This window comes from Equus quagga, chromosome 15, assembly GCF_021613505.1.
Source record: "Equus quagga isolate Etosha38 chromosome 15, UCLA_HA_Equagga_1.0, whole genome shotgun sequence".
Taxonomy (NCBI): domain Eukaryota; kingdom Metazoa; phylum Chordata; class Mammalia; order Perissodactyla; family Equidae; genus Equus; species Equus quagga.
This window is the reverse complement of record NC_060281.1, coordinates 31877127-31891921: the sequence shown is the minus strand read 5'-3', so window position 1 is coordinate 31891921 and position 14795 is coordinate 31877127. Positions and strand designations below refer to the sequence as shown.

General features: G+C 38.8%; 1 protein-coding gene across 1 annotated transcript in view; it reads right to left on the bottom strand.

Annotated features, from left to right (window-relative positions):
- TSBP1 (testis expressed basic protein 1) overlaps nt 1–14795 on the bottom strand; it is a gene marked incomplete at its 5' end in the record, with an annotated part of 70913 nt that overhangs the window by 32741 nt on the left and 23377 nt on the right. Inside the window, 4 exon segments of the mRNA XM_046640961.1 lie at nt 1219–1239; nt 3896–3916; nt 4505–4525; nt 5113–5133. Of these exon segments, the coding sequence (XP_046496917.1) occupies nt 1219–1239; nt 3896–3916; nt 4505–4525; nt 5113–5133 (84 nt within the window).

Below are 14795 nucleotides of genomic sequence, written 5' to 3'. Positions count from 1 at the left end.
TCCTGTAATTGCAGCCCAACTACTGTCATATCCTGTTCCCTGAAGCTCTGTGTGTGTGTGTGTGTGTGTGTGTGTGTGTGTGTTTGTGTTGAGGGGTGTTTGGGGCAAGGGGGCAGGAGAGGACATGAGGAAAGAGAATGGCCTTGAGAGTTGAGAGAGAAGACTGAGGAACTCCGGGTAGACTGGATCCTGAGTAGTATGCCTTGGTAGACTTCCCCCAGGAAACTGGGAAGAAGATTGTTGAGACCTCAGTCTATTTAAATTTGATTTATTTTCTCTCTTTTACATTTAGTTTTTAAATTTGCCTTCCTTTTTTCATTTTCTATATGTTAGTTCCATTATCTTTGAGCAGACCCTTTATAAACTACAAAGCACTTCAGAACTGGAAAACTGCTCTTATTCTTTCTTTGTTACTTTAGAAAGTCCAATATTGTTATAGAAGCCATCAGGACCATATCTGGGGGAATTTTCTTATTCTTTTTCTTTAAAAAAAATAATCCTGGAGAATTCTCAGCAAGTGGAAACTGGGAAGCATGAAAAGATGTCTAAAACCATTGTTCTTATGGCAATAGATACATTTAGGACAGGGAATAGGCTCTCTAGACACTGTAGAAGATCAAAGAATACCAGGAGAAAAAAACAGTTAAGGGACTTACCACTGGGTCCAGTATATTGTACTAAAAATAAAAACAAACATAAATTATTGTGGTTGTTGAACATGAAAAACACATGTACCATTGATGATTTCCAAAGGAGACCAGTGAAAATGGTTTCCCAGGAATTACTAAATTCCAGTTTTCAGGATTAAATACTTTTTATTGCACTGCTGCTGGACAGTATAAATTCTCCATAAGAATCAGATCTTCCTCTAGGAGACTTGTAACCCTGTTTTAGTTGGAAGGATAACCACTTTATTCTTGCCTCTCACTATAGGTGCTTGAGGTGAAATTTTAAATGTGTTCCTTTCTCTCCATCTTCCTCTGTCTTTTCTTCCCTCATCTCACTTTTGTTTCACTCTCTCAGCTATCTTTGTTTTGTCTTCTTCCTCGTTTCTTATATCCTTCCCCAGATTCTCTCTGTTGCATCTTTGCTTTGGGATGTTCTTCTAATGATTATTGACAAACCACTATAGTCACTATAAGAAAAATGTTATACTATTTATTATGAATTTGAGTATATAAGAGTTGAGATATATATATATATATACAGGCAACTTACCAATAGGTCCTGGAGTTTGCACTAAAAATAAATCCAAATTGGCATATTAGTATGGGTGTTCAGATGAAGAACAAATTTTTCTTTAATTTTATTTTAGGGGTGGGGCTTTGCGAGGTAGAGTAGAGGAGAGGAAGTGATATCAGTAGTGAGATCATTAGGGAGAACTAATCCAGCTATGTTAACTACAGAGGAAAAGAGATATTTAGCTTATATTGCAATATTTCAGCCTCAGGTGAGGGTTTCTCTAGGATCCTTGTCAACCTAGGAGACATTAGGGGAAGTTTAAATTTTATACTTACCTTTCTTCTCAGTAACAATGGAAGATACCGCTTTTTCAGGGGACCACCCTTGTACTAAAATCTTTATTTCTGACCAACTATTATGTTCCAGAGGTAGGCATTAGGGTAGGAGATAAAGATCCAGTCTTCTCACAGCTTCCAGCTTATTGGGGACGACAGAGCTGCAACTGCTGCTTTGATTAGCTTTAGTGCCCATGGGCAGAGGTCAACAAAACCTTCAGGTTTTAACAAGAACTTAGCCTTCAGTTGTTTTTTTTAGCTCTGATCCTCTGGTGACCTGATAAAGATTGTAGACCTGCTATGTTACTTGGCAACACTGCTTTTACATAAGAATGATCCTTGGTTGGTAAACTGCATCTGAACCAGGAGAACTATAAATACCTGTTAGAAAGCCATGGGCTTGGCTTCCCTGAGTGTAGTGACCATGTGTTATAGTTTCGGCATGTTCCTTCTGAGATCCCTGCAGGTTATATACAGGGAGTTCTTACAGGAAATTTTGGTTCTTGGGGCTCCTAAGCCGGGGCAGCTCCCATACTCAGCCAATGGGAGGCTGAAGAGAATAGTTCCTGGGTGGCTCTGTGGACACCTGCAGAGACCACTGCCAGGACTACTCCCACAGAAGAGGGCTGGCTAATACTGCCCTGCTGGCAAGCTGTGTTTCCTACTAAGTAGACTGATGCCAGGTGAGGGCTATGATAATCATGTGAGTCTGCATGGTTAATTGAATCTAAAAAGACCACCCCTCCTCTCAGTCAGCATTGTGGTATCTTTCTCCTCCACAGCCCCTGACTGCATGGCACTCATGATGGGAAATATCCCAGTTCTGACCCATAAGCCCCAAACCTTTAACTTTGAATTTTTTTTCTGTGTAAAAAAGCTAGAAGGTGCCTTATCAGTTCTGTATATCCTGGGCTATGAGCTGTAGACAAACTAGAAAATTTAGGTGTCTTACAAAAGTAATTTAATATTTGCTTTGACTGTATCTATGAAAAAGTGCCCTTGATCCCGAAGTAGAACTCCTAGGACACCTGCTCTCTTGGTATAAGCCACTAAATCCTCGGACAGATGACCATTTCAAATTTTATTTAGTTTTTTCAGTTTTCCTATATTTCTTCCCCTTTTTCCACTCTTAATTTGTGACTCCTTGAACCCTTCCTTTTCTTCTCTTTATCAGCTTTAGTTACATTCATTTATTCTTCTTTCTTCTCTAATCTGCCAATTCATTTACTCTTTCTCCTTCCAATTTTCTTCTTACTTTTGTTCTCTTTTTATTTTCCTCTGTTTTTCTCTCCTTAACTTATATCTTCCTTCTCTCTCTTTTACTCTTTGTATTACATTTTCTCTTACTTCCTCTCCCCATAGGCCTTTTTTCCCTCTGACTTATAGCATTAGAATCTCATTTTATTCGTTGCTAATAACCCATTGTAACAACCAAAATGTTGGCAGAAAGAACTCAACTAAGAGTCAGCAAAACTTCAGTCCTAACTTCATTATTAACTAATAAAACCCTCCTTATTTTTCTGAGAAATGACTCCTGAGCCTCAGTTTCTTCATCTCTAAAGATGAGTATAGTACCTGCTTTACCCACTACCATTGGAATTTTGTGTAGATCCAACAAAATAATGCATGTGAAAATTAGAAAAACTGTAAGACATTATAGGAATCACTCAAAGAATGTGACTAGGTATAAATTCATTCTGTCAGATGAATGTAGGGGAACATCAACTCATATTTCTATAGTTTATAATTTAAAAAATTCTTAATTTTTGTTAGGAATACTATAACCCAATGTGTGAGCTGTAACTACTTGCTCTTAGTTTATGAGCATGTAATTAAGGACAGTTGTATCTTGGAACCTAGCCGTTATTTATGTTATTTCCGTGGAAAAATGCAATAGGGCAAGTTGCTAAAAGTTGGCTAAAATGGAACGTAACTGTCCTAGAGAGAATTTTCCAGAGCAATTAGAAATGAAAATAAACTTAAAATTTGGATTATTTTACCCAATGAAGATAATCTAATAATGAAAGATTATTTGCACAGAAACCAAGAAGTTTAGGTTCTGTGCTTTAAATCTTTATTATATATTGGTTCTAAAGAGCTAGATTATATACATAAGTGGGAACAGCTCAGAAAGGACCATCCTTGGGTGGAGGAGGGGGGGCATTTTTTTCACTTTATATTTCAGCTTCATAGTTAATATTTTTTTATTGCAAAACCTTGGTGAACCCAACTTCTGGGAATTCTGGATGGGATAATGAGGCAGTGGAAACACTTGATCCTTGAGTCTGTGGGCACAAATCATTGAAATAAAAATAGATTGATGTTGTAAGCATTGTAAAGGACCATAAGGCATTATAATTGAGACTCAGCTGACTTACCAATGGTTTTCTGAGAAAGCTCTAAAAAAGAAAGAAAGAAAGAAATGAGAAAAGAAGTAAAAGAAATCAGTAGGTGCTTTCAGACTCTGGAGACCATAGTTCTCATTTATATGCTTTTCCCAGTAAGAATCTGTACCACTAAACTTGGAGTCAGCTACAATTGACTTTCTTGCTGGGATGTTAAAACAATCTACTACATATAAGGGCCTGCTCATCTAATGGATCCACCAAGCGGGTAAGTAGCAAAAGTACTAAGTAGAGGTCACTCCTTTGATCCATTTAAACCCCTGTAGAGGATTTGAAAAATCCTTCCCACTTAAACTTTCTTTTCTTTCTTTCTCTCATTATTTCACTTCTTTCCACTTACTGTTTTCAGAAGCCCTTTGTATGATGTTGATAAGCCATTGGTAACCTACAAGGGTTTGTCTTCCACTGTGTAGTTTGTGTTTATCAGTAGAATGTACATTCACAGGATCATTAATGACTTACTTAAATGCTCGGTAGAAGAAAACCAAAAGGCCAAGAAAATGTGGACCCTAAACTCCTGAAATCCCAACATAGAATCCAGGGAAATTGAAATGCTCCACAGTAGAAAATGAGCAAACTTACTGATAGGTCCAGTAGCTCCAGCTGAGAAACAGATTGAGAGAGAGAGAGAGATCAGTATACTTCACCACTGTGAAGAGAATACTCATCATTGCTCAACATTCACTCTAGGGGAGTATCATAAATGGGAACCCTAAGAAGATCAAGCTTTCCCTGTATAGCAGTCCTATGGTAGGCTCCTTGTTACACAATATAGGGGACTTACAGGAATGGAGGCCTCCCCTTATTTTCAGTGATGATTGAAAACCTTTAGAGAATTGGGAAAGACTCAATCCATACTAATTTGTAATGTCTCTATTTTTTTTCTTACATTTTCCTTTTGTTTTTCTGATTCCCTTGGGGATTTATTGTTTATTAGAAAAGTGAACCTTCCCTCGCTGACAGGGCATTATGACTGCTACTAAAAGGGCCCTTTCTTTTCTATTTTCTTATCTTAGCCCACGGAATTTGCAGTCTCTATACCTCATGCAGAACTTCTTTGGAAACTGTGTAATAGGAATGCTAGGGGTGTCAAGATGTGTGGCCTCAAGAAAACAGGGGAGCTCAGGCCTCAAGACCTTGTAGGTCAGATATCAAGGGAACCAGAGTGGAGAAACAAACTTAATACTTACGAATAGGTGCTGTGAATTGCACTGAAATACAAAGAGGAGGGAAATCAGTGTGGTTTGATATTAACAGAATTCTCATACCACCAATATTATGTCTAAAGAAACCGTGAAGCAACTCAACCAGAGGTAGAACTACTACTGCAGGTCTGTAGGTAATTTTAGCATGGAAGCCCCTCACCCTCCCACCAGATCAAGTCATTCAGCATTCATCTTAAATGAGAAATCCACGGCACAGGGGAACATACAGAACTTGGGCTGAAGCTTGTGGGGTCTTCTCCTTTGCTGCCACCCCTCCTCTCTTTCCCTCCTTTTCCTGTCTACCCCTCAGCTGTCTCAAAGCATTGAAACTCTTTAGGGGTAGGTGAGATGTTCGTTCCTTTATCTTTTTTCATCACCACCTCCTCCTTTGTCTTTATCATGCTTATTCTTTTTGCCTTCTCCTGTTCTTCTTATAGCTCTTCCCCAGTTCAGGAAAAGCCCACAAATAATTGTTTTGATTATTTTTATCATAATTCAGAGAATTTTTTTCTGGTCATTATTTTAAATATGAGTTATTTGGCTTCCCCTTGTCTTATACTCAGTGAACAATTCAGGGCATTTTTTTTTTCTAATGGCTTGGGCATCAGGAGATGTCAGGAGATTCAAATGCAATAAAGAAGCATGAGTGGGAAAGCCTACAGGTATGGAAATGGAAACAGATAGGGTGAGGAGAGGGTTCCAGATACCACGGAAGACCAAAGAGTTTCAGAATTAGGGAACAGAAAAGGAACTCACTTATGGGTCCAATAGCTCCAGCTAAAATATGGGAAAAACAAGACAGAACTAATTAGAGTGCTTCTTTGGCATAGGAAAATACACTTTGCATTGAAATTATTTCTGGGAAAACATCAGAAATGTAGACACCAGGAGCAAAATTTCCACTTCAATGGAGGAGCAAATAAAGTTTATACTTCATTCCTTACCTTGGGGGGCCCTAGTAACTAGCTGAGATCTGACAGCTGGAGCTGTGGGGATGCAGTGGTCAGGGTTCCTTCCCTGATGAGTATCTTATTTGTATCTCAGTAGATTATACAGGCCGTTGCCCTTCTCCCACCTGGGCTAATTTGAGCCTGTTTAGCTAGTCTGTAGCCTCACCTTTGAAGGAGGCAGTGCAAATTTCTGTCTCCTGTGGGTGGCCTTGGCTTCCTTATTCAACTGAGTAACTTGGTCTGCAATATCTTAGTATAAGAGAGAACAGAAACTGCTAGATAGACTCAAGACATTCACAGGTACAGTTAGTGGATAAAGGAATTGAGGCACTAGAGCCACATACTTGGCAATAACAGCCTTCTCCTTCTTTACAAACACACACACACACACATCACACATCTATACCTCTTAAGCTACATGAGCTTTTGCAACACCTCCCCAGCATTTACTCTTGAAGTTTGACTTTTGATTGTTTTCGTCAAGTTTCATGTGTATAAATGCTCCAGAAGGAGTAGATACAGGGTATGATTTTCTATGAGCCCTAACCCTCAAATCATTCTTCTTCCTGTTTTCTTCAGGGTTGACCCTACCCCAGGAGCTCAAGCTCTGAACATCCTCAGGACTGATGGCTAGAAATGTGTTAAGAAATGAATTAAACCTCGGTGAGTTTAATCTTTCTTGTCATTGGCTTTAAGGCTACTCTTCATGTGGAGAATCTGCAGGGATGGAGGAGCTGGATAAACTTAGATCAAGCACATTCAATCTTTTTTCTCCCCAAATGCAGAGGATTGAAATCCTGCAGGGCAATGCTTCTGAACTTTAAAGTGCACATCAACCACCTGGAAATCTTGCTAAAATGCAGATTCTGATTTATAAGCTCTGGGGATTTGCATTAGGCTGAGATTCCGCATTTCTACCAAACTCCAAGGTGATGCTGACGCAGGTCCTTGGACCCACTTTAAACAGCAAGCACATAAAGGACTGGTAAAATCTCAGAGCCTTTATATGTCACTGTTTCCATTTACCATTTTTTTCTTTTCTAAATCAGCTGCCTCTTATTCATCCCCCACTCCTTATTCCCTCCCTTCTGCTGGAGATATTTGTTGTAATGTCATTTAAAATGCTAAGTGGACACTTCTTCCAGACTTATTCTTTGTTCATAGCAGGACATATATATTCCACACAACCATCAGTGATAGACTGGGGACCCTCAGTCAGTGAACTGGGACTCACTTCCCTCTTCCTCTGAATGTTACTGGAATTTTTAGCAAGATACCTTCCCACTTTTCTCTCTAACACTCTTGTTCTTAACATTTTTCCCTTTGCCGTTGAATCTCAAGATTTTGAGAAAATTTAAGTGATAGTACTTCCTCACAGAGGCACCCAGCTTATTAAGATAAGAATAGGGAATAAAGAAGGAGAAAAGAACTGACAGTTACTGAAGGAGGAAATAGAAACATCCAGGAATGGGAATGTCTTATATATTCTAACAGTGTAGTAAAGCAAAGCACATGACAATTAAAGCACAGACAAAGAACTTACTTATGGGTCCTGCAGTGCCAGCTAAAATACAAACACAAACAAGCAAGTTTAGAGAGAGCATGACTGAAGGATGTACATTTCATGGAGTTTCAGGTCAAGCATATTACATATTAGGTTTACTTGGAAGATAGTGAGAAAGTCAGTCTGTATTTTCTCCTTTTTCTCCTAGGAGACTGATAAGATAAAACACTGTGATTATTTTTCTTGTTCTCAATTTTTACTATGTTTTTACTGCCAAATCCTTCTAAAAGTTTGTTAGTTTTTGGTAAACAACTTCATCCAGCTCCAAGATTTTTCTTTCATGTTTTAATTAATTAATTAATTATTTTCTTATTAGCAGAGTTTACACTTTGCTAAATAAGAAAATCATCAGTTACTTAGGGGGATCCTAAAATCAGCCTCAAACTCCTTACCCTGGTAAAGGAAAAGGAGAACAGCAAAATAGTGAGTTGTTGTTCTCCTTTCCTCCATCTTTATGTGCCTCCTCATCCCCCCTCAACTCCCCAGTAGTAGGCACTTTGTAGAAGAGCAGAAAGAACTGAGTTGAGAAACAGGAGACGCATACATAAAGGTTCTGGAGTTACTTTGAAGCCTTTTGTATCACCTGTAATGGAAATTGACAAGAACTGAGAGAAACGTTTGTTGTTTAAGCCAACAAAAAAATCAAAAGAAAGAAAAAAAAAGAAAATTGACAAATATAATCTCGCTTAGATTTAGACTTTTAGAGAGCATGGAATATAGGCAATCCCATTCCCTCCACGCCAGGAGCAAGATACAAATAGTCTTGAGGTTAAAGACCCAAGACTAGAGGAGAGTCTCAGCTTGCTACTCTCTGGCTCTATGACTGGGTTAAGTCACTAAACTTCTTGAATGTTAATTTTCTAATCTTTAACATGGAAATTCTATCTCCTGTTTAACTTATACTGCAGGGCTGCAGTGAAAAGTCAGAAATAATAATGGATAGCAAAGCTGAAAAGTTCTATTAGAAATGTTATGGAAAGAAATATTCAGTGACCGTAGAGGAATGCAGCTCTTCTGCAAAGTAGTAAGTTTTGATTACATTTAAGGTATTCTGCTTTATTTTACTTTCCTTCTACCTTCTCTATCTTTTCCTCTCCTTATTGTCATCTGGAAAATTCTGAAGGCTGGTGACAGGGCATTATCATAGGCATCTCATTGTGTTTTTTTGGCTTGTTAATCTGTGTGATTTTACTTTAAAAATAACTAACTTTTTGTATTCCCTAGTTATCTTAGTACCTCAGTTACGCTTTAGTTAGTACCTTAGTTTGATTCAAGTTCCAATGAGATTGTCAGCAGCCTCTAATTGTTGCTTCTACCTTGAGAAGTAATCAATCTTATTTTAAGATGTCAAAAGCCTTTTTACTGAGATAAGTTTATTTATGAAATGATTTAATTTTCCCAGAGAATTTCAAAGGTTTTGTGTGTGAAATTATGACTTGGACTTTTAGAACTGATTTTGGTCTTTCATTTTCCTGTTTTACAGATTTTTCACTGAAATTGTTCCTCCTCATTCCTTTCCAGCCCATTATTTCCTCTTCTACCTGTTCAACTCTTTATTCCTTATGTACTTTTATTCTCTTTCTTGAGGATTCTTTAAGTGCTGAAATATTTTTAAAAATTATATTTAGTGGGAAAGCTTTTTGTGAGATGAAAATTTTGCAATTTACTTCCCTTAAAATAATTAGATATAGTTTTAACTTGTATATTTATGATTCTGTTTTTGTTTGTTGTCTTTTGGGGGAAATAGCTTTTCACAGAAATGATAAGATATACTTCAGTACTTGGGAAAAGTTGTCAGTTTTTCTCTGTGATATAAATGAAAGTAACATACTACCATTCCCACTATCAAATAAAGATAATTTTAAAAAGATAGTTCCCGTATATTTAAGATTTTTAAGATTTAAGAATATTAACCTATGTTAGGAATAGCAAGTATATTTGAGTTTATGTGCTAATTCTGATCAATTAGTAGCAACTCATTGGAGATGAGAAAAATTTTAGGTTTCATGAGGACTGAGCAGAAAAGATAACTGTGGTCAATTACTGATGTCTGTCATAGGCAAAGACGTGAGCAGAGGTAGAACACCTCAGAGGTGGAAAATATCATATGTTTTCTATTCCTGACCTAAAGTAATGTAGAATAATGAGGACAAAGAAAGATTTTGAACTGAGAGTTTTGTGGCCTTGCCCAGCTGAAGACAAATAAGCAGGACAGTGAAAAGTATTCACTTACTAGCTTTCAGAGTGGAGAACATATAAAAAAAACTTAATTATAAGACTTGAGTATCCTGCCAAAATACTAAGTATTATATTTTTTTAGATTAAGGACACGGCTTCTGTGAATGTTCTTCCTACTGAAAATATCAGAATTAGTTCTCTTGGAGAGTATCAAGTTTTCCATACTGGATAGAAATGCTGCTTGTCTTTGTAGGGATCACAAACTCAGTTACCTTCAGGGGCTCAGCACTTCTCATGAACTGTGAATCTGTCAGTTATAGAGGATGGTGGGGACATTGGCCATTTGAGAAGTGCACACCCTATCTAGAAGCTCTCAAATTTAAAATTTAAGATAATGCTATGCTGAGGAGTGATGTCACCATCATGGCAGAGTGAGTTGTTCCTTTTATCTCTCCCCTCTAAGTTTGTAATCAGTAGGACATCCATTGACCAACAAAGGACTCTCTGTACAGCACATCTGAATGCCTGAGAGATCTGTACAGCTATACATCTGAAGGTGGGTAGACTGGACCTCCTGGAGGCAGTGGAACCAGGGGAGCAGTGGCAGCAGCTCCCATGGCCAGAGGTTTCAGAATTTGCAGGCCACACTTGCAAACAGGGTCCTCAGCAACTGACATAATATCCAAGAGCAAAAGCCCCAGGAATCCAGGCAGCCTATACCCCCAGAGGCAGCAGGAATCCCGTTGAGCCCATGACCGGAGTCTCTGGGAAACATGACATACCTGTGACCCAACCCTGTCCCCCTCCCCTTGTGGTGGAGCCTCCAACACTGGCCCTTCTAGCAATGGAGGCTGCATCCAAGACATGGATACACCTGGCGGCAGCAGTGGCGCTCATGACCTGAGGTTTCAAAAAGTGCACCAGCACTGGAGACCAGGGGCTGCCGTAGGAGCAACATCACTTGTGGCTCAGCCCCTAACTCTCCCCCAGCAGTGGTGGATAGTGCCTGCAACCTCAGGCTTCAGGAAAAACAGTGGCACTTGTGACCCAGTCACCTCCCTCAGTGGTGGCACCTCTGACACTGGGCCTTCCAGCAGCAGGGGTTGCATACAAGATCCCAATGACCCTGGAAGTAGTGGCAGTGCCCATGACCCGAGATTCCAGGAATTAGTCCAGTGCCTCAGACCAGAGGCTGCAGGAGCCACAACAGCACTTGCTGCTCAACTTCTCTCCCTCCCCCAGCAATGGTGGGTGGTGCCTGCAACCTGAGGCTTCAGGAACCACAGCAGTACCCATGACCCAGCCCCCAGTGGCAACACCCCCAACACCAGCCCTACCAGCAGTAGAGGCTACATACAAGCCTCCACGCCCCTGTCAGTGGTGGCAACACTCAAGAACACAACACCCCTGGCAACAGTACTGCCAGCACCCCCAGATAACTTGGGAGCAGTAATGCACTCAGCTCATGCAGCAGCAGTACCTGAGCCCATGGAGAGCCTGCAGAGGACCAGGTAACAGTGACAGTGGTGCCCATGGCCCAAATCCTCCCCCAGCTGCAGAGGTTCTGGCAACTTTAGCCCCTCTACTCATAGCAGTGGCACCTGCAGACCCAAAAAAACTAGATGTTGCAGAAGCGCTTCTGACCCTAGCTCCTGCCCCACTCTCCCCATCTTCCTACTGCAATAGGGGAACACAAGACCAAGGCAACCCCAGAAGTGGAGGTGCTTGCAGCCTGGTGACCCCAGTAGCAACACCCACTACTGCAGTGACATTGTAAGCAGCAAGGCACCAGCAACCTCAGAGGCAGAAACAGCCTAAAGAGGGCACTGACAACACCTCTGGCAGATGCAGTGGAGGGTGGAAAGTGCTGGCTCTCAAATACAACCAGAAGCAGCTCAGAATCAAGGTAACCAAAGCCTTACTCAAATAAGAAAGGTGTTTGCTACCACAAATGCACCAGCAGAGGAACAATTCATCAGGTACCATGAAGAACCAGAATAACACAGTAAGAGAAGAAGAAAATGACAACTCTACAGAAACCAAACTTGAAGTCATAGAAGATTGTGATGTAACTGGCAGAGAATTCAAAACAGCTGTCATGAAGAAACTCAATGAACTACAAGAAAACTCAGAAAAACAGTTCAATGAACTCAAGAATAAAATTGATGACCAGAAGAGGTACTTTACCAAAGAGGTTGAAACTCTAAAAAAGAACCAAACAGATATTATAGAGCTGAAGAAGTCAATAAATGAGAAGGAGAATACAGTAGGAAGCATTGGAAATAGAGCACACCTTATGGAAGAGAGAATTAGTGAGCTTGAAGATAGAAATCTAGAAATGATTCAGGGGGAATAGGAGAGAGAACTAAGATTTAAAAAAATGGAGAAATTCTATGAGAAATATCAGATTCAATTAGGAAAAGAAATATAAGGATAATGAGTGTCCCAGAAGGAGAAGAGAGGGAGAAAGGAGCAGAGAGCTTATTTAAAGAAATAATAACTGAGAACTTCCCAAACCTGGAGAAGGAACTAGATATACAAGTACATGAAACTAACAGAACACCTAATTATCTCAATGCAAAAAGACGTTCTCCAAGGAATATTATATTAAAATGATCAAAAGTCAATGACAAAGAAAGAATATTAAGGGTGGCCAAAGAGAAGAAAATAACTTACAAAAGAACTCTCATTATGCTATCAGTGCGTTTCTCAGTAGAAACTCTATAGGCTAGGAAAGAGTGGAATGATATATTCAAATTATTGAAAGATGAAAGCTATCAGCCAAGAATACTCTATTCAACAAAGTTATCTTTCAAATATAAAGGAGGAATAAAGACTTTCTCAGACAAACAAAAGCTAAGGGAGTTCATTGCCACTAGACCTGCCTTACAAGAAATGTTGAAAGGAGCCCTCCTATCTGAAACAAAAAGGCAGAGGTATACAAAACTTTGAGCAAGGTGGTAAATAGGCAGAATCAGAAAACTGCAACTCTAACAGAATATGTTAGTAAACATATAATTATAACATAAAGGCTAAAAGGAAGGAAAGCATCAAAAATGACTATGACTACTTCATTGGCTGGTCCCATGGCATAGTGGTTAAGTTTGGTGCACTTTGCTTTGGTGGCCTGGATTTGCACCTTCAGATTCTGGCTGTGGACTTACACCACTCATCAGCCGGACTGTGGCAGCAACCCACATACAAAGAGAGGAAGATTGGCAGAGTTGTTAGCTCAGGGTAAATCTTCTTCAAGCAAAAAGAGGAAGATGGCAACAGATATTAGCTCAGGGCAAATATTCCTCAACAACCACCAAAAAAACAAAAAACTACAACTACTTCAATTTGGTAACAAACTCACAATACAAACAGGGATGATTTTTGACAACAAAAACAGAAGAGGAAGAGGAAAAGGATAGAACCTGAATAGACAAATGGAGATAAGATGCTATCAGCAGAAAAAGGACTGTCTCATCTATGAGATCTTTTATACAAACCTCATGGTAACCACCATAAAAAAAAATCAGTACAGAGTCACAAAACATAAAAAAAAGAGGAAAATGAGAAACACATCACAGAAAGCCACCAAACTGAAATGGGAGACAGAAACACAAGAAAAACAGACAATGGAAATATAGAATAACCAGAAAACAGAAGATAAAATGAAAATATTAGCCCCTCATATATCAACAATCACTCTAAATATGAATGGATTGAGTTCACCAATCAAACAACACAGAATGGCTGGATGGGTTAAATGATAAGACCCAACAATATGCTGCCTCCAGGAGACCCTCTCAGCTCCAATGACAAACATAGGTTCAGAATGAAAAGATGGAAGATGACACTTAAAGCAAATGGCCAGCAAGAGAAAGAAGCTGTAGCTATACTTATATTAAACAAAATAGACTTCGAGCCAAAAAAGATAAAGAGAGACAAAGGTGGACATTAAATAATGATAAAAGGGACATTCCACCAAGAAGAGATAACATTTATTAATACATATGCACCTAACATAGGAGCACCAAAGTATATAAAGCAACTATTAACAGACCTAAAGGGAGAAATTGACAGCAACACAATAATAGTAGGGGACTTTAATACCCCACTAACATCAATGGATAGATTATGTAGACAGAGTCAACAAGGAAATATTGGCTTTAAATGAAACACTAGACCAAATGGACTTGACAGTTATGTATAGAATATTCCATCCAAAAGCAGCAGAATACACATTCTTCTCAAGTGCACATGCAACATTCTCAAAGATAGACCATATCTTGGGAAACAAAACAAGTCTCAGTAAATTTAAGAAGATTGGAATCATATCAAGCATCTTTTCTGACCACAATGGTGGGAAACTAGAAATCAACTACAAGAAGAAAACTGGAAAATTCACAAATATGTGAAGACTAAACAGCATACTACTGAACAACTATTGGATTATTGAAGAAATCAAAGGAGAAATCAAAAAATATCTGGAGACAAATGAAAGTGAAAACACAACGTACTAAAATCTATGGAATGCAGAAGAAGTGGTACTAAGAGGGAAGTATATGGTAATACAGGCCCATCTTAAGAAACTAAAAAATCTTAAGTAAGCAATCTCATAATACACCTAAAAGAACTAGAAAAAGAAGAACAAACAAATCCCAAAGTAAGTAGAAGGAAGGAAATAATAAAAATCCAAGCAGAAGTAAATGAAATAGAGACTAAAAATACAATAAGATCAATGAAACTAAGAGGTAGTTCTTTAAAAAGATAAATAAAATTTACAAACCCTTAGCTAGACTCACTAAGAAAAAAGAAAAAAGGCTCAAATAAATACAATCAGAAATGAAAGAGAAATTACAACAGATACCACAGAAATAGAAAGGATTATAAGAGAATACTATGAAAAGCTATACACCAACAAACTTGATAACCTAGAAAAATGGATAAATTTTTAGAATCATACAACCTCCCAAAACTGAATCAAG